The 20,104-nt window shown below is 57.2% G+C and overlaps 9 protein-coding genes across 9 annotated transcripts; 5 read left to right on the forward strand and 4 right to left on the reverse strand.

Moving 5' to 3' along the window:
- Positions 1–706: 706 nt before the first annotated feature.
- PG986_010316 (uncharacterized protein) lies at positions 707–901 on the reverse strand (the record flags this gene model as incomplete). The annotated part of the gene is made up of 1 exon (XM_066846538.1): positions 707–901. The coding sequence occupies one exon, from the start codon at positions 899–901 to the stop codon at positions 707–709; it is 195 nt and encodes a 64-aa protein (XP_066696029.1).
- Positions 902–2,176: 1,275 nt separating this feature from the next.
- On the reverse strand, positions 2,177–2,602 carry PG986_010317 (uncharacterized protein; the record flags this gene model as incomplete). Its single annotated transcript, XM_066846539.1, has 2 exons — positions 2,177–2,326; positions 2,504–2,602. The coding sequence occupies 2 exons, from the start codon at positions 2,600–2,602 to the stop codon at positions 2,177–2,179; spliced, it is 249 nt and encodes an 82-aa protein (XP_066696030.1).
- Positions 2,603–5,580: 2,978 nt separating this feature from the next.
- PG986_010318 (pol-like protein) lies at positions 5,581–6,795 on the forward strand (the record flags this gene model as incomplete). The annotated part of the gene is made up of 1 exon (XM_066846540.1): positions 5,581–6,795. One exon carries the CDS (start codon positions 5,581–5,583, stop codon positions 6,793–6,795), a length of 1,215 nt encoding a protein of 404 aa, XP_066696031.1.
- Positions 6,796–6,884: 89 nt separating this feature from the next.
- PG986_010319 (uncharacterized protein) lies at positions 6,885–7,190 on the forward strand (the record flags this gene model as incomplete). The annotated part of the gene is made up of 1 exon (XM_066846541.1): positions 6,885–7,190. The coding sequence occupies one exon, from the start codon at positions 6,885–6,887 to the stop codon at positions 7,188–7,190; it is 306 nt and encodes a 101-aa protein (XP_066696032.1).
- Positions 7,191–7,228: 38 nt separating this feature from the next.
- On the forward strand, positions 7,229–10,261 carry PG986_010320 (reverse transcriptase; the record flags this gene model as incomplete). The annotated part of the gene is made up of 3 exons (XM_066846542.1): positions 7,229–7,457; positions 7,508–7,917; positions 8,066–10,261. 3 exons carry the CDS (start codon positions 7,229–7,231, stop codon positions 10,259–10,261), a joined length of 2,835 nt encoding a protein of 944 aa, XP_066696033.1.
- Positions 10,262–10,593: 332 nt separating this feature from the next.
- Positions 10,594–12,012, forward strand: PG986_010321 (uncharacterized protein; the record flags this gene model as incomplete). The annotated part of the gene is made up of 1 exon (XM_066846543.1): positions 10,594–12,012. The coding sequence occupies one exon, from the start codon at positions 10,594–10,596 to the stop codon at positions 12,010–12,012; it is 1,419 nt and encodes a 472-aa protein (XP_066696034.1).
- A 1,249-nt stretch (positions 12,013–13,261) lies between these two features.
- On the forward strand, positions 13,262–18,056 carry PG986_010322 (uncharacterized protein; the record flags this gene model as incomplete). Its single annotated transcript, XM_066846544.1, has 9 exons — positions 13,262–13,406; positions 13,779–14,152; positions 14,526–14,553; positions 15,313–15,432; positions 16,382–16,555; positions 16,597–16,999; positions 17,282–17,352; positions 17,700–17,926; positions 17,970–18,056. The coding sequence occupies exons 2-9, from the start codon at positions 14,084–14,086 to the stop codon at positions 18,054–18,056; spliced, it is 1,179 nt and encodes a 392-aa protein (XP_066696035.1). The 5' UTR covers positions 13,262–13,406; positions 13,779–14,083.
- Positions 18,057–19,460: 1,404 nt separating this feature from the next.
- PG986_010323 (uncharacterized protein) lies at positions 19,461–19,649 on the reverse strand (the record flags this gene model as incomplete). Its single annotated transcript, XM_066846545.1, has 1 exon — positions 19,461–19,649. One exon carries the CDS (start codon positions 19,647–19,649, stop codon positions 19,461–19,463), a length of 189 nt encoding a protein of 62 aa, XP_066696036.1.
- Positions 19,650–19,796: 147 nt separating this feature from the next.
- On the reverse strand, positions 19,797–20,048 carry PG986_010324 (uncharacterized protein; the record flags this gene model as incomplete). Its single annotated transcript, XM_066846546.1, has 1 exon — positions 19,797–20,048. One exon carries the CDS (start codon positions 20,046–20,048, stop codon positions 19,797–19,799), a length of 252 nt encoding a protein of 83 aa, XP_066696037.1.
- Positions 20,049–20,104: the final 56 nt, after the last annotated feature.

Below are 20,104 nucleotides of genomic sequence, written 5' to 3' on the forward strand. Positions count from 1 at the left end.
CCGAGGGGGCCAAGCTGCTGGGCTGGAACTTCCACCTTTCCCCTCTGATTTCTCCAGGGCGTCGGTCCGCCGCACGCCAGGCGCTTGGGGCGCCTGGGTGCGGCATACGGGCCCTAGAAGGAGGCTTCGGCCAGCCGCTGCAGGGCAGCGGCCGGCGTAGTGTCTCCCGATGCTCAGTGAATAGGGCTAGCCAACGGCCAGTTATCCACAGAACCGATCGGACGGCCTACAGCGCGAAAAGTCACCTGTAGGTCCATCGTCCATCCTAGATATGGTTGCTTGTGTACCGCCTAGGGGGGGTCGCTAACTACTATGCTCATAAGGGAGAACACGCAGTAGAGAGCAGTCAAATATGGAACAGTTGAGAGAAGCAGAGGCTTGGGCGCCGCAATTGCTTGCTTTGCTTGCATTTTCTGCTTCCTCATGTACCCTGCGACCCAAATCGGGTCCAAAACCCGGCTCCGGGGGTTCTGTGCCGCGGATGTATTTTCCGAAAAAAGATTTAGTATGGGAAAAAAAATAATCGTGAGTTCCCCATACAAACCAACTTCGGTTCTGCACATTTTTTTCGTACTTAGTCGTGTCCGGCCCTCGCGCTTTTTGCGGGGTTACCCTGGACCCGCCCAGGACACCCAGCCCGGTAACTCGCCAACGAGGCCCCGGAGGCCTGCGCCGCCTAAGGCAAACCTGGGCGTCTCGCCGCGCTCTATCGAACGCGCCAGGCCTCGTCGTCGCCGCGGCCTCGCCGGCCTCGCCGCCGCCGGTTTTGTCTCCGCCACAGGGTAGCTCCAGGGTAGCTCCAGGGTAGCTCCAGGGTAGCTCCAGGGTAGCTACCGGGTAACCCCCACGCGCACTGGGCCGGGTTGGGGCGGGCTTTGGCGCCCGGCCGCGCAGCCAGCATTTCCAGCCGGCCAAGTCCAGGCCGCGCTACAGGGTAGCCGGTTCCGATTCGGCGCCAGGACACTTGGGCCGTATCTCGCCTTCCCGGCCTCGCAGGGCAAAACGGCGCGGTGCGCCAGGCGCGCGGCGCGCGGCGCTACGCGTAGACACACGCCGCGGCGCGGATATCGGCCACTTTTTGCCCGAGTGCACTTTTGGTCCGAGCTGGGTAGGTGAAGTCGTACACTTGACTTCATCTGCTGCTGTGCCGATTTCGTTTCCGGACACCCTCCGGCCTATCTCCCCTGGGCGACACGCCACGCGCGCCCCGCATAGCGCATTCGATCGCCCAAATTCGCGCGGGCCGGCCGGGCTGCGCGCGGGGCCCGTCGGCCTCGTCGTCGCCGCGTTTCCGCGGCGGGAAGGTGTCGCTACAGGGTAGCTACAGGGTAGCTACAGGGTAACCCCCCAGGTCGGAATCGGGATTTCCGCGGCGGCGAGGGCGCGCGGGCTGCCCGCCGAGGGGCGTCCCGTCGTCGTCGCCGTTTCCCGATTCGCGTCGTGCGGGACGGCGTCCTCGCTACAGGGTAACCCCCCGCGGACCGCTACCCTGTAGCTACCCTGTAGCCACCCAGTCGAACCGCCCACGTCCACCCGCGCTACCCTGTAGCCGCGCCGCACACCAAATCGCCCCAAGACCACCCGGTTACCCTGTAGCGTACCCTGCAGCCGCGTATACGCCCTAGAACGACAGGCCTAACGCCCTGGGGCCACGGCGCATGTGCCCTATGGTTCCAGGCCCAGGCCCCCGAGCGGCCGGCCCAACGCCCGCTACAGGGTAGCTACAGGGTAGCGCGAAACACACCCCCAAGCACCCACCGCGCCCCGAGCTTCGTTGCGAAAATCCCGGCCCGCCACGCCCGCCCGCGAAAAATCACCCCCCCCAAAAGGGCGGCAGCTCACCCGGCGATTTCGCCCCTTTCTTCCGAGGCTACCCTGCACCCGCCCGCGGGCCCCTTCCGAGGTCCTCGCAGGGGTCGCGGCGGCGCGCCGGGTGGCCGCCACAAGGCGCACCACGCCCCGCCGGCGGCCAACCGCTCTCCCACATGGGCCCTGCGACCCCGGTCGGGTCTAAAACCCGGCTCGGCGGCTTCTGCGCCGCGGACGTATTTTCCGAAAAAGATTTAGTATGGGAAAAAAAAATAATCGTGAGTTCCCCATACAAACCAGCCTCGGATCCGCACATGGATACCCTGGAGCTTACCCTGGAGCTTACCCTGGAGCTTACCCTGGAGCGCTAAATTATCTCGCGAGCGCGGCGGCCCGCGGCGCCGGGTCGGCGGCCATCCGGTGCGCGCCCCGGCTCGTGCTGCGACGGCCACGCGGCCGTGGGCGGCGTGGCCCTGCCCGTCCCGCCGTCGCCGAATTTCCAGCCGCTACCGGGTAGCTACCGGGTAGCTACAGGGTAACCCCTCCGCACTGAGGGGGGGTTTGGCCGGCGCCTTTTCGGCCACCCGCCCAGCCCAGTGAGCGGCCGGGCCAAACCTAGGCCGCGCTACAGGGTAGCTAGGTCGGATTTCCCGCCAGGACACCTTGGCGGTTGCTCGACGGCCAGGCCACGTACGGGGACGAATCCACGTGCGTAGGGGCCGCGTCGGCGCCGGCCGTCCGGTGGCGTATCGCCCGCATCGCTCACAGGCCGGGCCGGCCGGGTACGGGCCATTTTGCACCCGCTACCGGGTAAGCTACAGGGTAACTGCGAGAGGAAATCCGCCGTAGACCCCTCGAAACGCCGCGAACCAACACGAGGCGGTGCTTGCCCGGTCCGCCACGCCGTGCTGGCTCGAACGGGCCGAGCCCCGTCGTCCTCGGACGCCCGGATCGAGATTTGGCTTTTTCGAGTCGGAAGGTCGAAACACGCAAAACTCAAAACGGCCTTTTGCGGTCCGGCCGTGGTGCTTGCTAGGTCCGGCGCCGCGTACGATTTGGCGCAAACAGCTCCGATGTCCGCTGCGGCCCCTGGCTGGCGAGTTATTCCGGATGTAAGATCGCTACAGGGTAGCTATCCTGTAGCTATCCTGTAGCTACCCTGTAGCCGGTGACACTCGCGAATAACTCCGCGAGCAGGGCCGCTGCAGACACCGCACGAGGTGCGTTCGGGCGCCCCGAGCCGCCGCTTTCTTACTATACTACCGCCGATCGCACTCGCAGCTTAGTTCTTATTTTCACTTTTTCGGCCCGGAACGTCGAAAACGGAAATCTCGAAACGGCCTTCTCCGGTCCGGGCGTGGCGCTTGCGAGGTCCGGCGCCGCGTACGATTTCGCGCCAACGCTCCCGCTAGTCGCCACAATGTCTGGTTGGCGAGCGATTCCGGGTGACACGCCGCTACAGGGTAAGCTACAGGGTAGCTACCTCGCGCAGGAATTTCACCAAGTCCGACGAGTTACCCTGGAGCTACCCTGTAGCCAGCACAAATCTCACCAAGTCCCCGCGGTTACCCTGTAGCCGCATACACCCACCCAGCCCGCCGGGTTACCCTGTAGCTACCCTGTAGCCACGTACAAACCTCGCCAAGTCCTGTTCCGCCCGGCGTTACCCTGTAGCCCGAGCCCAAACGGCCAAGTCCCCAGCGGTTACCCTGTAGCTACCCTAGAGCCGCACACAACCAAGTTCGAGTTACCCTGTAGCCGCATACACCCAAGTCTAACGAGCTACCCTGGAGCCGCCAACAACCACCAAACCAACCAAAAACCCGCCAAACTCCTCGCATCGGCCCCAGAAGGGCGCACATATGAGAAATCTAGGCGAAGAAGGGCTTACCCTCAGCAGATCGTAACAACAAGGCTACTCTACTGCTTACAGGACCCTTTCGCACAGCTAAGTCGTCTGCAAAGGATTTAATCCCACGCGTGTTTAAATTACAATACGCAAATCACCACCGAGCACTTCAAGCCCGATGGAACATTTGCCAGCTAAGATGCGAGGCCGGAGCCTATTCGTATCCGTCTACAACGTGTGGGAGGTATCACCGCGTTCTGGCATGGATTCTGACTTAGAGGCGTTCAGCCATTATCCAGCAGATGGTAGCGTCGCGGCTGCTACGGCGCACCTTGGGAACAGGCCTTTGGTGGCCTTTCCAACCAAAGTGGGGCAGGGCGTGCGAGAGATGGCCCGAGCGCCACCTGACTTTTCCCCACCTATTTAGATAAGGAAATCGTCCCGGCAAGGCTGGACCTTTTCCTTCTTTCCCTATCTTTTTCGGTTTTCTATAATAAAGCAATAACCTGTAGCCTTGCCTCCCGAATTGCTGCAACTATGACATTACCGAAAATGATCCAGCTTACTAAGCCTGGGAAGGCCCTACGAATATCCCACCCTTTTAGAAATTAGAACCCAGATTGATCTCCATTGAACAAGGTAATCAGTTAAAATAGCCGCCAGCCTAAAAGAGCGCGATGCGCGCGCAGAACAGGCCCGTAAGTCGGTGCGTTTCAGTATCGACGATATTAACCGTTCTCTCGCGAGCTTAGAGAAGCATGCCGCGCGAGACTCCCTATTGACTAGATGCGCGTTCTTCGTCCATCCTGGCGTAAGCCCGATGGACGTGGGCAACTAGAACGCTATTGCCGGGCGCGAGGGCGAGGACTTACTGTTTGACATTGAAGGCGACCTGGAACAGGAAGTCACCGCCCCCAAATTATCTTATTAACTGTACTAGGTCGAAGCTGAACCTAAGCTGCGAACGCTCTTCCTTCCCGATGATTTCCTTAACGTTATAAACGAAGATGGAAAAACAACAACGAAAGTCAGAACAAAATTTTTGAAAATAACTCTTCCATACCGGCCTCTACGAGCCTATAATTTCGGTCATTGGGCTATCCAGCTTCCCGCTACGCTCCGAGCCTACTTTAGGCTCGGTGCGGCGCCGGCGCAGCCGTTAGTGGTCGAAAGTCCGCTTCTTGGCGCTTCTCGCGGCTTACCATGGCCTCCAGAAAGCCCCAGTAGTGGCCGAACCTAGGCAAGACCGCAGACAGCATATCGGCACATGCCCACGCCCTTACAGGAGAGCTTACTACCCTGCAGCAGGCTATTAAGGACCGGCAGCGAGGCGACAACCCCGTGGGCGTACCGTCGAACCGTTTGCTGCCCTTTTGCGCCTCTGTTCAGGCGTTCTTGGAAAAGTTTTCTCGCGAGTCCGGGGTCCAAGCTTGGGAGACCCACTTAAACGAAATCGCCGCCGCTCAAAAACACCAGGCCAAGCAGATCGCGAGCCTCACAAAGGCCGTCGAGACTGCCGCCACGACGGTTCTAAATCAGTCACAGGGTAACCCGCTACCGGGTAACCTACAGGGTAACCTACAGGGTAACCTACAGGGTAACCTACAGGGTAACCCGGTACAGGGTAACCGCACATGGGCGGCGGTGGCCCGAGGGGCAGAGCCTCCTCCGGCCATTAAAACGGTCCGCACTTGGGTCTCGGCCACCGGTGTCACTCACCGGGAGTACATCACGAAAACGACTGAGAGGGAGATCACTATTAAGCTCCATGCATCCGCTAGGGACGACGGGAAGGCCACTAAATCCTGGCTACAGGGTATGCTGGCCAAAAACCCCAGGGCCCTCATCAACCACATTAACAGCGCCATCACCCGTGCGGCCGCCGAACCCCTGTACTTTCAGGGGCCTCGGAGGACGTCGAGATGGCAGACGCCCCTAATGGCCCCCCGAAGGGGCTAGCACCCCCGAAACCGTACAGCGGCATCCAGGTGGACAGCGCCGTATTTCTCAAGTCCGGGGACATCCAGGTACACACTGCCTTCGTGGCCCAGGCTAAGCTGCTGATCGAGCATGCCGATCAGTGGGAGAAATACGTGGGAAATAAAGCGGCCGTGGTCATCCCGACATACGGGGTGGTTATCCATGGTATTCCTTCGGCCTCTTTCGACCCTTCTAGGGCCTTCGAGATGGCCGTACAGCTGAAGACTTTGAACGCCGGGATTCTCCCGCTAGATAAGATCACCTACATGGGCTGGCTGACGAGGGAAGGGGCTGCCAAGCCTATGAGCTCCATCGTCGTCGAATTCAGCCGCCCTGAGTCCGCGAATCGACTGATCCACGCAGGATGCTTGTGGTCCAACGAGACTCACAGCGTCGAACGCTACGACAGAAACTGCAGGATTAAGCAGTGCCTCCGATGCCAAAAATACGGTCACATCACCACCCAGTGCGCTGCCACTCACGATACCTGTGGCTTCTGCTCGGACTCCCACGACACGAGAAAATGCCCCGTCCGCTCTTCTCGTGGCGTCCCGAAGTGTACTAACTGCCGCAACCAGCACGATAGCTGGAGCTCTCAGTGCGAATACCGGAAACGGGAGCGCCAGAGGGTCACCGAGGCCCTGAAAAACAAGACCACTTACTGGCTCACCACTGAGATGCCAGCACTAACACCGGCACCAGCACTAACGCCAGCACCAACGCCAGCACCAGAGCCAGCGCCAGCACCAGCCACCTCCGCCACCCCCACTAACACCACTGGAACGCAGGGGCCACCCCGCCACAGGCCCCTGCCAGGCCTCCCCCCACCACCACTGACAGCCCCTGAAGGACCGCTATCGTCAACCACGCCGGCGCCAACACCGGCTCACACAACCACTGCTGCCCTGGAGCCTACCCTGGAGCCTACCCTGGAGCCTACCCTGGAACCTACCCGGGAGCCTACCCTGGAACCTACCCTGGACCCGACTGTCCTTCTGCACTCGACTGACGCCCTCAACGCCTTTCTGGACAGCCTGACCAACGACACCTACCCTAGGCCTCCCTCGATGTCCCCTAGCGTAGCTACAGAGCCAGCAGTGCCGGGAGAACCCATAGAAGGCCCCCAGCCTCCACAGCTCCCCCAGTTATTCAACTGAATGCGGATAACATCGACCTTAACTTCCGTAAACAGGCTGCCACCAGAAAGAAGACCTACCTAAGAGCGGCGAAGGAGATCAGGGCTAAAATGCGGCCACGGGCCAGTGCGGACCTGGACGACGAGCTCTCTACCGAGGCCCCTACGGTGAACCTCACAGAGGGAGCCCCTAGAAAGAAGCGGAAAGGGGCCCCTAGCCAGGCCTTTCAGACACCGACCAAGCCGAATAACGACACTATTATCTACCACACCACCCCCTATAAGCTCAGCGCTGCGGCCAGTGCCACCAGGCCTATCCCGCTAAAACGGCGCCCTAGAGGGCAACGCCCGGACTACACGGAGCCTGACTCGGAGGACATCCCATACATTACCTTTGATATCCATCACAACACATAATGAGTGGTATATCCCCCCTACGCATTTTACAGTACAATATGCAGAAATCCAGGGAGAAGGTGATGTCCCCATTCTTTCGGAACTCAAGGGTCCTAGACTACGACATCATCGCCGCCCAAGAGCCCTGGTTCAACCGCCAAGAGTACAACTCTCACAACCCCCAGGCCTCTATCTTTACACTCTGGCTACCTAATCCCGGACCTTTGAGGCCCAGGGTAGCCTTTTATATCAACAAACGACTCGACCAGTCTCGCATTTCCTTTACCAGTCATACCCGAAATATAGCTACGATAGCTATCACTTACGACACCCCCCAGCACCTAACCCCACTAACCCCGCACCTGACGGGCCCCCCACCACCACCACTCTCTATATCTACAACGTCTACAACAGCCCTGAAGAGGGTGAGCCTGTAACTCACATCCTCCAGGAGCTAGCCACTATTTTTCGCCGCTACAGGGTAAGTTACCCTGGAGCGGAACACCTCATCGTCGGGGATTTCAACATGGAGGGCCCCGAATGGTCGGCTCAGGACCTAGGCGACAGGGGCTCGGCCCGCGAGGCGCTGCCGTACTTCAGGGAGTTCCTAGGGACCGAAGCCCTGGAAGTAGTGCTACCACCGGGGACGATTACTCGGGCCATGAACCAGTCAGCCTCCTCTATCGATTTAGCCATCTGCGATGCAGCGACCGCCAGCAGGCTCCTGGAATGCAGGCGCGTCGACGAGGTGCACCACGACTCGGACCACTGGCCCATACACACTATACTCCAACTACAACCACCAATAGCCCCCCTAAGCCCCCCGGAAGCTCTGGAAGAATACCCCTGTGGACGTATTCCTAACCAGACTAAAGGAGAGGCTCCCCACACTACAGGGTAGGCTGACCGACGAGGACGTGGTTAGCACACTCCGGTCCATCGAGCAAGCCCTAAGTGACACTATAGAAGACACCGTACCTACAGCAGACGCTACTATACGCCACCTACCAGGTTTTACAGGGGAGTATAAAGCGAAGTGCATGGAGACTAGGAGGTTACGGAAGGTCTGGCAACGCACTCTAACCCTGAAAGACTGGGAAGCATACCGAAAGATGCAAAACCAGAAGAGTGCGGCGGTGCGGAAGGCCCTGACGGAAGCCTGGCAGGAGAAGGTGACGAAGACCTGCTCAGAAGGACCTAAGGGCCTATGGGACCTGGTAAAGATGACCAGGGCTCGGGGCCAGGGGGTGGCACAACAGAACGTCACACCCACCATTAACGGGCAGACCTCTTTCGAAGGAAAGGTGGCAGCCCTTAGCACCTCCTTCTTTCCGGCACCGCCAGAAACCCCTAACGCCCCTAGCCCGAAGTTAACCTTTAGCACTAGAATCCCCTGCCCGCCACTCACTAAAGACGAAGTGCAACAGGCCATTTTCAGGCCACGGCCGCATAAAGCCCCTGGACCCTCAGGGATCCCTAACTACATCCTCCGTATCTCACTGGACCTCCTTCTACCCCTTTTACACCCCCTTTTCAACTACTGCCTCTTCAGGGGCATCTGCCCCTATAAGGAGTCTACTACAATGGTCCTTAAAAAGCCTAGAAAGGACGACTACAGCACAGCTAAGGCCTTCCGGCCTATCGCCCTCCTGGAGACCATTGGCAAGGCCCTGGAATCCTGCATCGCAAAGCGCATCAGCTACTACGTAGAGCAGTTTCACCTGCTCCCACAAGATCACATCGGTGCTCGAAAAACTCGGTCCACTGAGCATGCTATTCACGTTCTTCTAAAACGTATCCACGAAGCCCACGGATCAGCCGACTCAGGGGAGTATTTAGTGGCCACACTGCTCATGCTGGACGCTTCAGGGGCTTTCGACAACGTCGACCACGACAAGCTCACCGACTGCCTGGCTCGCCGAGGCCTTCCAGCCCCTATTGTTCTCTGGATTAGCAACTGGCTTAAGGACCGCCGCACCAAGCTTAAGCTGCCAGAGGGTGAATCAGGCTGGATTACCCAGAACTACGGCATCCCGCAGGGGTCGTCACTGTCACCACTACTGTGGCTCTTTTACAATGCAGACCTTCTCGACGAAATCTTAGGGGAAGGCACCACTGCGGTGCACACTGTAAGCGCTGGCACGGCAGCTGCTACAGGGGCTGCTCCAAGGGCTGTTCCAGGGGCAGACACCCCGCCAGAGCAGGGCACCAGCACCGGTGACAGCGCCGGCTCCCGGGTAACCCTACAGGATACGTTACAGGGTACGCTACAGGGTAGCTCCAGGGTAACTACCACTGCCTGGGTCGACGACACTGGTATCTTAGTCGTCGGCCGCAGTGCCGCAGAGAATTGTAGGGTGCTGGAAAGGGTGCATGGCAGAGCCGCAGTCTGGGCGACGAAGTACGGCTGCGTTTTTGCCCCGCAGAAGTATGAGCTGATGCACTTTCGCACCAAAAGGGCCCAAGCTCCAGGTGCACCCAATAAAAACGCAGCACCTACAGCACCACCTACAGGGGTTGGTGCACCCAATCAGGCCGCCAGGAGCCCCAACGGCACCCCACTAGCCGAATGCATCCAGCTCCCCGGGTTCAAGCCTATCGAGCCGGCCGATAAGCTACGCCACTTAGGGGTCTGGTTCGACCCAGGCCTCCTCTGGCACCACCACATCCAGGAAGTCACCACTAAAGTTCGGAAGTCTATTCAGGCTCTTAAGGCCATCTCCGGAGCCCACTGGGGGGGCGGCACCCTACAGCTACGGCAGCTATACCAGGCTATAGTGGTGCCGCAGATCACGTACTGCAGCACGGTGTGGTACCAGCCTCACGTCAGGGCCCTGAGGGAAGGCCTGACGAAACAGCACCTCACGGCGCTACGGAGGCTGCAGCAGGAGGCTCTGCAGGTGGTCACTGGTGGCCTTAAAACCACCGCATTGCTAGCGATGGCCGCCGAGATGCATGTTTTACCGATCGAACAACAGCTCCTTCAAGCCAACCACATGGCCTACCTTCGGCTCCGAACGAACCCCCTAACGGCTGGTTACGGCACCTCCACGGAGGACACAGCACGCAAGGCCCACTGGAGATCTCCCTGACGAGGCTCATCGAGCACCACCAACAGTACCACAAGACCCAACCTCCCCTAGAAACCATCCATCCTTTCGTAGTCCCACCCTGGTGGAAGCGAATTACGACGGTGGTAAAAAAGGGAGAAAAGGAGGGAAAAGCACACCACGACCACATCGTAAAGGCTTTCGGTTTTAAATCGTTGATCTTCTACACGGATGGGAGTGGGTATAATGGCGGGGTCGGAGCGGCGACCTACGCACCGGTACAGCGCACTTCCAGGCTCCCGTACGAGGAAACGGCCTATATGGGCACTGTAACGCAGTCTACGGTGTACCTAGCAGAGTTAAAAGGCATCCACATGTCCCTAGGCTACACCCTGAGGCTACGAAACAAGCGGTTCACGCGGATCGACGTTTTTACCGATAACCAGGCCGCCATCGCATCGTCGGCCTGGCCCCAACGCCAGTCCGGTCAGTGGCTGCTGCGGCAGATCTCGGTGCAGCTCACTACCCTGCAGCAACAGGGCATCAACGTCAACATCCACTGGATTCCAGCCCATACAGGGGTTCCAGGCAACGAAAAGGCCGATGAGCTCGCGAAGGCAGCCGCCGAAGCACCCGCTAAAGCCGCCGCGGCCACTAAAAACAGAGCCCTATATACCGCCGCCAGCTTCGCACCACGCAGCCCCTCACCACTAGCCCCGGCCGCACCGGCAGAAGCGGCGCCGGCAGCTACCCTGGACCTGCCTCGGGCCGCTACCCTGGACCTTCCTTCGGCCGCTACCCTGGACCTGCCTTCGGCCGTTACCCTGGATCAGCCCTCGACGACTACCCTGGAGCCTACCTTGGACCTACCTTCGACCGCTACCCTGGACCGGCCTTCGACGACTACCCTGGAGCCTACCCTGGAGCCCACCCTGGACCTCACCCAGGAGACAGCAGAGGCTGCCGCGGCGCTGGCCGCACTGGCAGCCACCGGAGCTACAGTGGCCCGGCCAGTGCCACAGCGGCCTTCCAGGGCACAGCATACGCCTAGGGCCAGGACCCAGCACACACCCAGGGGCCCGAGACGACCCATCACCAACCAGGCCCCCTTCACTACAGTGGCTGCCCAGCGCATGCTGGCCAAGAAGACCACTAAGCAGCGCTGGGCCGACGAGTGGGAGGGTGCACCTCACGGAAGAGCCCTGCACCACCAGCTCCCTCGGCCCGAGAAGGCCACGCTCTCCAGGTACCTAGGCCTAAAACGCGCTGTGGCGGCCACTGTATTCCAGATGCGGACCGGCAAGATAGGCCTTAAGGACTACCTCTGGTCCATTCGGCGCCCCGGAACCGACTCGCCACTCTGCGACTGCGGCGACCGCCAGACGGTCCGGCATGTATTACTGCACTGCAGAAAATACAACCAGTTACGGGAGGAGGTCTGGGCCTCTGCCGGCTCCGGCTGGAAGGGCCCTAGGCCTCCCACCAGCACAAAGGAAATCTGGGAGTCACGACGAGCCAAGACCGCCGCCATTTTCATGCTGCGAACGGGCCTACTAGGACGCTTCACTCGGGAGGCCGTAGAGGACGAACCGCCCCCGAGGAAGCCCCCAAAGGAGCCCCCCCCAAAGGCCCGGAAAGGGCCCTGGACACCGGCCCTCTCACGGCCTCCCGCGGTGAATAGCAGACCCTTCAGGCTTGACCAGCCACCATCACTATACAGCCACACACACACGGCTGGAAAGCTACCCGGCAGACGCGCGAACGCTGCCCTGCAGTCGCCAGTTACCCGGTAGCTACCCTACGGCTTACCCGGTAGCTGCCCTGCCACGCTCGGCAGTTACCCTGCAGCCTACCCGGCAGCTACCCTGCCACGCTCGGTAGCTACCCTGCAGCCTACCCGGTAGCTACTATGTAATAATATATGTTCGTCCGGATCGATCGGGGAGCGTTTCGGCGTCGAGGGGGCTGTCGGCAACGGCAGGCGTCTCTCGGGGCTGGAATAGCTTCGTGGTCGGGAAGGAAACGTCGGGGGAGCGCCATCCAGCCACCACCGGCAGCGTACCGGTGGATTTTTGCATACCAGCGCATCATCAGAGCCACCCTCGGTGCTATAGCACCTTTTCCGGCACCCACGCACCTCTTTTAGTGCGTCTGGTGCCGGAACACCACCCATCCAGCCAGCTCCAGTCGCTGTCACCAAACAACAGTAGCCCTAGAAAGGCACCCAACACGACCCGTTACCAAAAGCGAAAACACCACCACACCGGTCACCACTTACCCTGGAACTGCTTCCGCAGTTACCCTGCACCGTTACCAAGTCCCTTACCACACCTTCCCTGCCCGTAGGTAGATAGATACGTAGTAGTAGATAGCAGGTGTGGTGAGAGACGCGGCGGCGCGTGCAAAGGCCTGTGCGGCAATTTCAGGGCGGTGGGAGCCGGCAGAAGGGTGCTGGAGCTTAGGGGGACGGATACCGCGGTGGGTGCCGAGACAGGCCCACTGGAGCGCCGTACCAGTGTACTATAGCGGCTAGCATAGCCCCAACGTCCGCATGAGGCCCAGGCCTCGGATCAGACGATAAATTGACTCTCATCATCATCATCATCAAGACTTCAATTACGTGAAGTATGTAATTGGTGTTGTGGATTGGTCGGGGCCGGACCTTAACGCGGGGTTGGTGGGGGCGGGGTGTCGTTGGTGGTTGGGTTCTACTACCAGAGTGCCCCGACAAAAATTGGCTCGCTGCTCGAGGACCTAACGGCAAAGCGCCCTGAATTTTAGTAATAAATAATAATATATATTTATACACTCTAAGTTTCGCTCATTTACACCGAAATTGTACGCGAATGTGCGTGCAGGAGAGAAGATCCCAGTGGAAGAGTGCCGCGGAAAACACCGCGACAACGGCCACGGGGTCTGCCGCAAACACCCCAACGCTAACTCGCGCCTCATGCCCGAGACGACCGGCCGTCGAGCCCCGTGAACCTCGGCCCTGAGTCCACAAGAGACGATCGATCGATTGCCGGGGGTGTCTCCGATGAGATGGACGAGCGGGATGCAGACATAGAAGAGCGGGGTGCAGACATGGAGAGCGGGCAGGATGTAGATGGACGAGTCAGGCACGACGGGCTTGTGTTCAGGGACTACAACCCTTTCTCGTCTCTTGGTCCCGATCGTTGCCACATATGTGAGTGGAGACTCGGCGCGGTCTGGCATGAGTGCCAGGATTGCCCCGAAACCCTTCGCTTCGATGATGATGAGTGCCGGGTCTTGCATTCGCCCAGCCACACGTTTCTACGTCGGTGTGCCGATATGTAGGAGTAGGGCGATGGTGCGGAGCGAGCCGGCGGCGATGTTCCAGGTGATGGTGGAGAGGCTGGACTGGACGACGACGATGCTGTGGAATACCTGTCTGACAGTATTGACATGGATCGGAGTAGCGACTAAGTTGCCGAAGCCCAGTGACGAGGAATATAGCCAGAGCGACGGGAGCTAAGGAGCGGGGGACGTTAGTGATGGACGGGTTATACAGCCTGGCTCGACTGCCTACCGAACTAAGGAAACGCTACGCCGGGGTTAGCCGAAGAAGATCGGCTCGTCCAGGTGACCTTGAAGCTTACCCCCGAGGGGCTGTTCCAGTTCGGACACTTAGCCAAAACGACCTCTGGCGCTGCGGACGTATATGTGAACGGGTTGAAGCAGCAGGTGGCGGACACCGCCAAGCCTTCGTCGTCCAAGGGGAGGCGTGCTTCGCGAGCCAAGGACCGGCATCGCAAGGCTTGGCGGGACCAAGTCCACGAGGGCCAGAAGAGGCGCCGCCTTGATGAGGACGACCTGGATGACGATGTGGACGACTTGGAAGATATGAATGGAGAGACTGAGGACAGTGGCGAGGACGAGATGGTTTCTAAGGGCCGCCAAAAATGGCCACGGGTAATAGTAAACGGATGTGGCTTGCGAAAGACAGGGAGCGACTTAGGAGGTTGAAAGCAAAAGGGTGGGATATTGTACGCATTGTTGCTAAGTTAGACCGGCGTTCAAGCGCCGTTGCGTAGCAGTGGAAAAAGCAGCGGTTGTAGTTCTCTAATCGCACCTAAACTAGTTTATCGAAACCGAGCAGCCGATATGAAGAGAGTGGTATTATCGCGACACATAAGTGGCATGTTTTACCTACCCTCGGGGTGCAATGCACTGGGGTCCAAGAGACATGACTAACGCCATTCGCTTAAGGGAAAATGATACAGATCCGCTTGCGCTGAACGCCGGCAATTCTCTCATAATAATTATACGCACTTAATAGCACTAGGAAGACCGTGATAGATGTGACAAGAAACGTATATCGTCCTGCGACAATGCCTTCATGCTTCTTTTAGGTCTTATGTTGGTAACTGTAATATTCGGCGATATGTGTGAAAGGTGCACGAATCTAGGTGGTAACGATAGGTAAGGGGTGGTGAAAGGACAAAGCTAACGCTTGTCCTTCTATATTTCTGGGGGGCCTAGGTCTCTATATATATAGGGCGGCGGAACAGAGCCGGAACCGGTACGTAAGCGCCCCGTTCCCTCTGCTCCTGTCACAATATGGCATTCCATAAAAAGCGTCCGTACCAGAACATTTTTATGTTGGTATCCTGCTGGTCCTGCTTTTCGATATAACTCAGTCCCGAACGGTAATGCGTTTGGCATATAAGTAGACCAGGAAGGCCGCAAAGACGGCGAACAGGTCGGCTTGGGTACATGAACCACTGTATTGTCCCTGCTTAGGTTAGATAAGTGCAGTACATGGCCCATTGCTGAGCATGCATCACGTATAGAGAAGTTAAAACCAGCGGCGCGTGTGATCGAAACTTAGAAGCTAACCTTAGTGCTAAGGGCCTCCCAGTAGACCACTCGCCACTGTTAGTTAGGAACCGCGCTAGCACCTGAAAATGTTTCGCCTTGGTCATTTTACTGGCACTAATATTATTTCCTAACAACACAGTTGCCACATATGTGATGCGGTGAAAGGTAAATATCGAGTAGTGCTCGCGATTACGATTCTATCCATATTTATATCTAACCCGTTTAGTAAAACGTGCTAGTTGTATATTAAGGATCGCACGGTGGTCTTGTGCCTACCACAACTTCAGCAAATCGAAAGAAATATCGAGGTGGAGGGCTCGGGAGCTCTCTTATGGCTCTTTACAGTACTCGTATGTATTTTCGAGCGGAACGTAAGTGGTTTGGTTGGATGTGCTTCGCGGAGACAGACGAGGTTCCGGGCCTTCGAGGTGAAACTGAAAACTTTGACGACCTATACCTCGCGCAGTTGTTAAGTAATGGCGTTTTTAATTATATTCCCAACATTCTGAGAGCTATATATAAACGTTCACCCGTTCCGGTTTCGCGCAATATAATTTTTTCGGGTTGTTAGCCGTACCGGGAGGCGGCGCCGTTAATAATCGTGGCGCCCCACTTGTGCCAGCTGCATTCCGGGACAACTTTGCAGTGCGCCCCTAGACGCGAGCAGCTAAAGGCCACTAAGTTCCCCTAAACTTGTACAAGAAAACCGACTTCACGTCTCACTAACATGGCACTTTTTGCGTTACTCGCCAGAACATGTTCGCGATGTTGGCCCCGTGAATTGCTTTGGCTTGGTAGATTTGCAAACGCTGGCTGCTCTCATCTTCTTACTTGGACTTCTACCACCCCATCTCTTCAACATCAAACATATCAACCTAACCTAGTCTGCATCGGCAGCATCTAATGCAAGCGCGGGTAGATAAATATTAGTGGACCAAGGACTCGGGACTCACAGATTGAGGCTGGTCAGCGCTCCGATTGTCACTACGTGATTGCATGCACATACCACCATCCACCAAGTTCCCCAGCCCCAGGCAGACAGACAATCCAAGCCCTTCCATTCTACAACATCCACTTAACAACTCACTCGACACGTTTTCGCATCAGCACCAAACCACATTACCGTCGCGTCGCCCTGCTCTACACCGCTCGCCTCTCTCCCGCGTCCCAAACGTAGACGGCCCGTCACCTGCGGCCCCGGTCATTCTACTAACCCATACCCCATTCGGGGCAGGCTCAGGATCGGGCAACCCGCGGAACTTATCCGTCTATTCTTAAGAACGATCGAAAAAGAGAGAGAGAGTGTGTGTGTGTGTATAGATACCAGCACGCGACGAAAGGAAACGAGCAGCGAGTCCGACAGCAAGCAAACCGGCACTTACGAACTCGATCATCCTACTGATCCATACCCCATTCGGGGCAAGATCCAAGGTCGAGTTCCCCGCGGAACATCTGAACTGTCGCCGGGCGACGCCGGCGGGAGAGCAGCCTTTGGTAAGTAATCCCGCTATCAACCGCCTACTACCTGCGTTTAGGTCCGTTGCCCTCGATCGAAATCATAGCAGCCAAAAGCGATAGCGCCCGATTTACCTCCCAAGTAATGGCGGTCTTCTCCAATCGCGCCCAACGAAATATCCCCCAAAAAAACACGGAACAGACGATCTATCAGCTCATCACCATAGACGTAAACTACAACCCAAATACCTCGGTTCTATTTCGCTTCACCGCACCTATTTCCAACGGGGTCCTCCTCTACGTACAAATCTTGCCCGACCACGTCGAATCTCTCACACGGATCCCCTGCGACGATTCTCGCCATACCCCAGAGCTTAATACTGTGCGGAAGAAGCTCGACAACATCCCTCGCTTTCTACGCCTCCATTTTCGACTCGAAAAACCCGGTCATCTTATCACGCCGATAGGCTTCGAGGCGAAATCGTCGGATACTGAATCGTTCTATATATACTGTTCTATAGCAGCGCTGGCCACCGCTTTAAAGTTTTTAATATATATACGTCATAACGCCTTAACCAAATTAAAATTCGCCGTCCTCCACGATGCCGTCCACGGGTCTCGGAATACTGCCCAGGTTACTGCGCTAGAGTAGAGGGCAAACCCTTCCCGTCTATACAATAGCAAGGGCGACGTAATAGTAAGGCAAAGCGAGAATGACTATATTTCCAACACGGCGTCGTACGCTTCCACTATCGCCACGGACAGTCCGCCAGGCTACGATCGCCCGCCCAACCATAACCATTCCGAATCCGCTCGGCTTCCGGCCTACCATCAAAGTATATATACACCAGTCCAAACGATTCATTATCGCCTTAGTTAATTAAATATTCCGCCTCGGCAGTCTACCAGCATGTTGAATTTCGGGCCGAGGAATCGGGCAAGCGAACCCGTTCGAACAGTAGAGGCACAGACTCCAAACCCTCGAAGAAAAGTGGGCCACCACCGCCATTTACTCCAGGCTTGTCACTTTCCGGAACTTAAGATAATCTTCGGCGACAAATTCAAGAGCTCGGTATTATGGTTAAGACGCGAATCAGCGGCCTCCTCGCTCCATACGAATCCCGCATAGAGTAACTTGAAGACACGGTTCGAGATCTCTAAGAGAAGAACCGCTTTTTAACAGAACAGCTCGAGCAGCACGGCGTCGACGCTGGTCGCCGCCTCGATCTCCTGGAGGAGGGTCAAGACAGTTTCCAGGAACGCCAGGTAGATTTCGAGGACAAGCAAGCGGAGTTAGGAAGCCGCCAAGATAATGTAGAAAAGACGGTCGAGCTTGTCGACATTCGCCTAGATCGGCTCGAACGGGAGCTGGATAAGCAGGAGGACTGGAAGGGTGAACTTGTTAACGAGGTACGATGTAAAGCGGTGGATCAGGTCGTAAGTTAATGTGTAGACCGAATACGAGAGTCTTTACGAAATGCCTAACTATACTATACCACCACCACCCGCGCCTCCTGCGCTTGCTTGCGCTACCCGGTAGGCTATTCGTCTACCTATAGGGAATTAGTTTTTTGCGTAGGGCACCGACAGTGTCATTGTTTTCACTGTTTCACTGATTACTGCGATGTATGCGTGTGTAAACTCGTTCCGTGTCATCGTCAACCAGTTATAGTATCTATTCTGGAGCCCCGAAAAAAAAAAAATCAACTGGACCCGCTTTGCTCCCATAGCCCCCCCTAAATGTCGTTCATCGCAATCCGAAGGTAATAATCCGGGAAGGAAAAATGTTCAATTGCAACAAGGCATTGCGTTACTCTCAAGAAACCCAACCTTTTTATAGTCACAGCAACCACCAAGGCTCTTGAAATTACCGGCCAAAGTAAATCATTCACTCTCAAAGCCAGCGAAGCTTAATCTTTCATGGATCATTTACTTCAAAGGAGCTACAGAATGAGGGGTTTGGCGGAGGGTTTCCTCGGCATACTCAAGTACTAGGCCAGCAACGCCACCTTACGTGGTAATAGCACTTTTTCGGTGCTGTCGGCGGCTCTCTCACATCCCTAGGTTAGGGTAGACTACACCTCGGCCTTCTGGCTGGGCCATGTACTGCCGACGGGGGCTCCTAGCCCAAGGCGCCACTGCCCTTTTGTTTGTCTGTTTGCTCCACCGCGTTATTGTTACGGCCAGTAGCAGAGGACACATCCCTATTGATACAAACATATACCATGCCATCTAACGCACAAGTTAGCCTATCTGTATATGTAGCACGATGCAGAGCCGTTTTCGGGGGATCTCTTTTCAGGTGTCTGCCTATATGTCGATAAGAAACGATGGGTGCTTCATCTGTCTTATTATATTCTCTTGGGACCACGGAGCTGGGGTCCGAGCTGGGGTATTCAATAGATGTTGGTTCACCGCGTGCTTGTCGGTAGGCAGTAAGTAGGTAGTAATATGCCGAGTCGTTTAGACAAGATTGCTAGTGGAATCTATCCATCTAATCTAGAGACAGTGAAGCTCGACAATCAATATTCCGAGTAAGTGAGTAGCCATTCAGCGATGTCACTCCAAGGCGACTTGAAAGAGCAAGGATAAGTACCCCCAAATGGTGCGAAACAATTATTGACCTGACCTATTAATACGGAGTACCAAAGCCAGGAGAAGAAGAAAAAAAGAGTCAATGCACAGGCATTGTCATTGATTCTCACCCTTAACCCCCTGTAAGGAAACAAGACAAGAATTCGATAAGCTTCTATGGACCTGTTGCAGTCCCTCGTGCTCACTCAAAAACTGCTCTTTCACCAAGTCGCCAGGCGACGCCCATATACGGCCAACCGTGTAGTGCAAATCATGGTACAGCCAGCGCGCCACGTCGTGTGGGAGCAGCTCCGTCGCGTAGACGAGGTAGAACTCGAGAGCACCTCGGGTGTTCCGCACCCACGCGCACCTAGCTGAAAGTCCAGCGCTTCTCGGCCTGGCGCCGCACCTTCGCGGTATCGCCCGTCCCGTCCATCCGCGTCGGCACGTGGTTGATCCACGATGTTGCCGCCGGCATCGCGTCCGGCCATGCCCGGTGGGGATTGGCCGGCGCGTAGTCCCGCGCCATGCGGCCGAATCCATGCGTCTCGTGCGGCATGCTATCGAGCTGCCGCCGCCGCGGGGTGTGCACATGGTCGCGATAGGTGGTGTGCGGCGAGAGCGGCACACGCACGAGGTTGGGGTGGAGTGTCAACCAAGAGTGTCGACGACGGACGCTTAGATGCCCCCAGTGTCCCTCGACTAGCTAGGCGAAGGCGACATCGTGGTGGCCTGCCTGGCGGGCTAAGGTAAGCAAAGACCAGCCTTTATAAGGTTCGCGCATGTCGAGTCCTTCGGCAACCGGTCTGGAGGGACTGTCTTGGGCTCCAGTGCGCCCGGCTGTGTAGACATAGTCATCCGGCCGCGAGAGGCTTTGGCTGCCAACGGGAATCGGACCCGCCTCCTCTGGGGTGCGTTGCCTCTCGACCTCGTCGACGTACTCGGAGAAGGTAGTCATCTTTCTCGGATCCCCTCATTCGCAGATGTCTTCGGGTATTCCCCGGAACATGGGCA

Source organism: Apiospora aurea, assembly GCF_038362705.1.
Source record: "Apiospora aurea strain CBS 24483 chromosome Unknown utg000007l_segment0_segment0, whole genome shotgun sequence".
Lineage (NCBI taxonomy): Eukaryota > Fungi > Ascomycota > Sordariomycetes > Amphisphaeriales > Apiosporaceae > Apiospora > Apiospora aurea.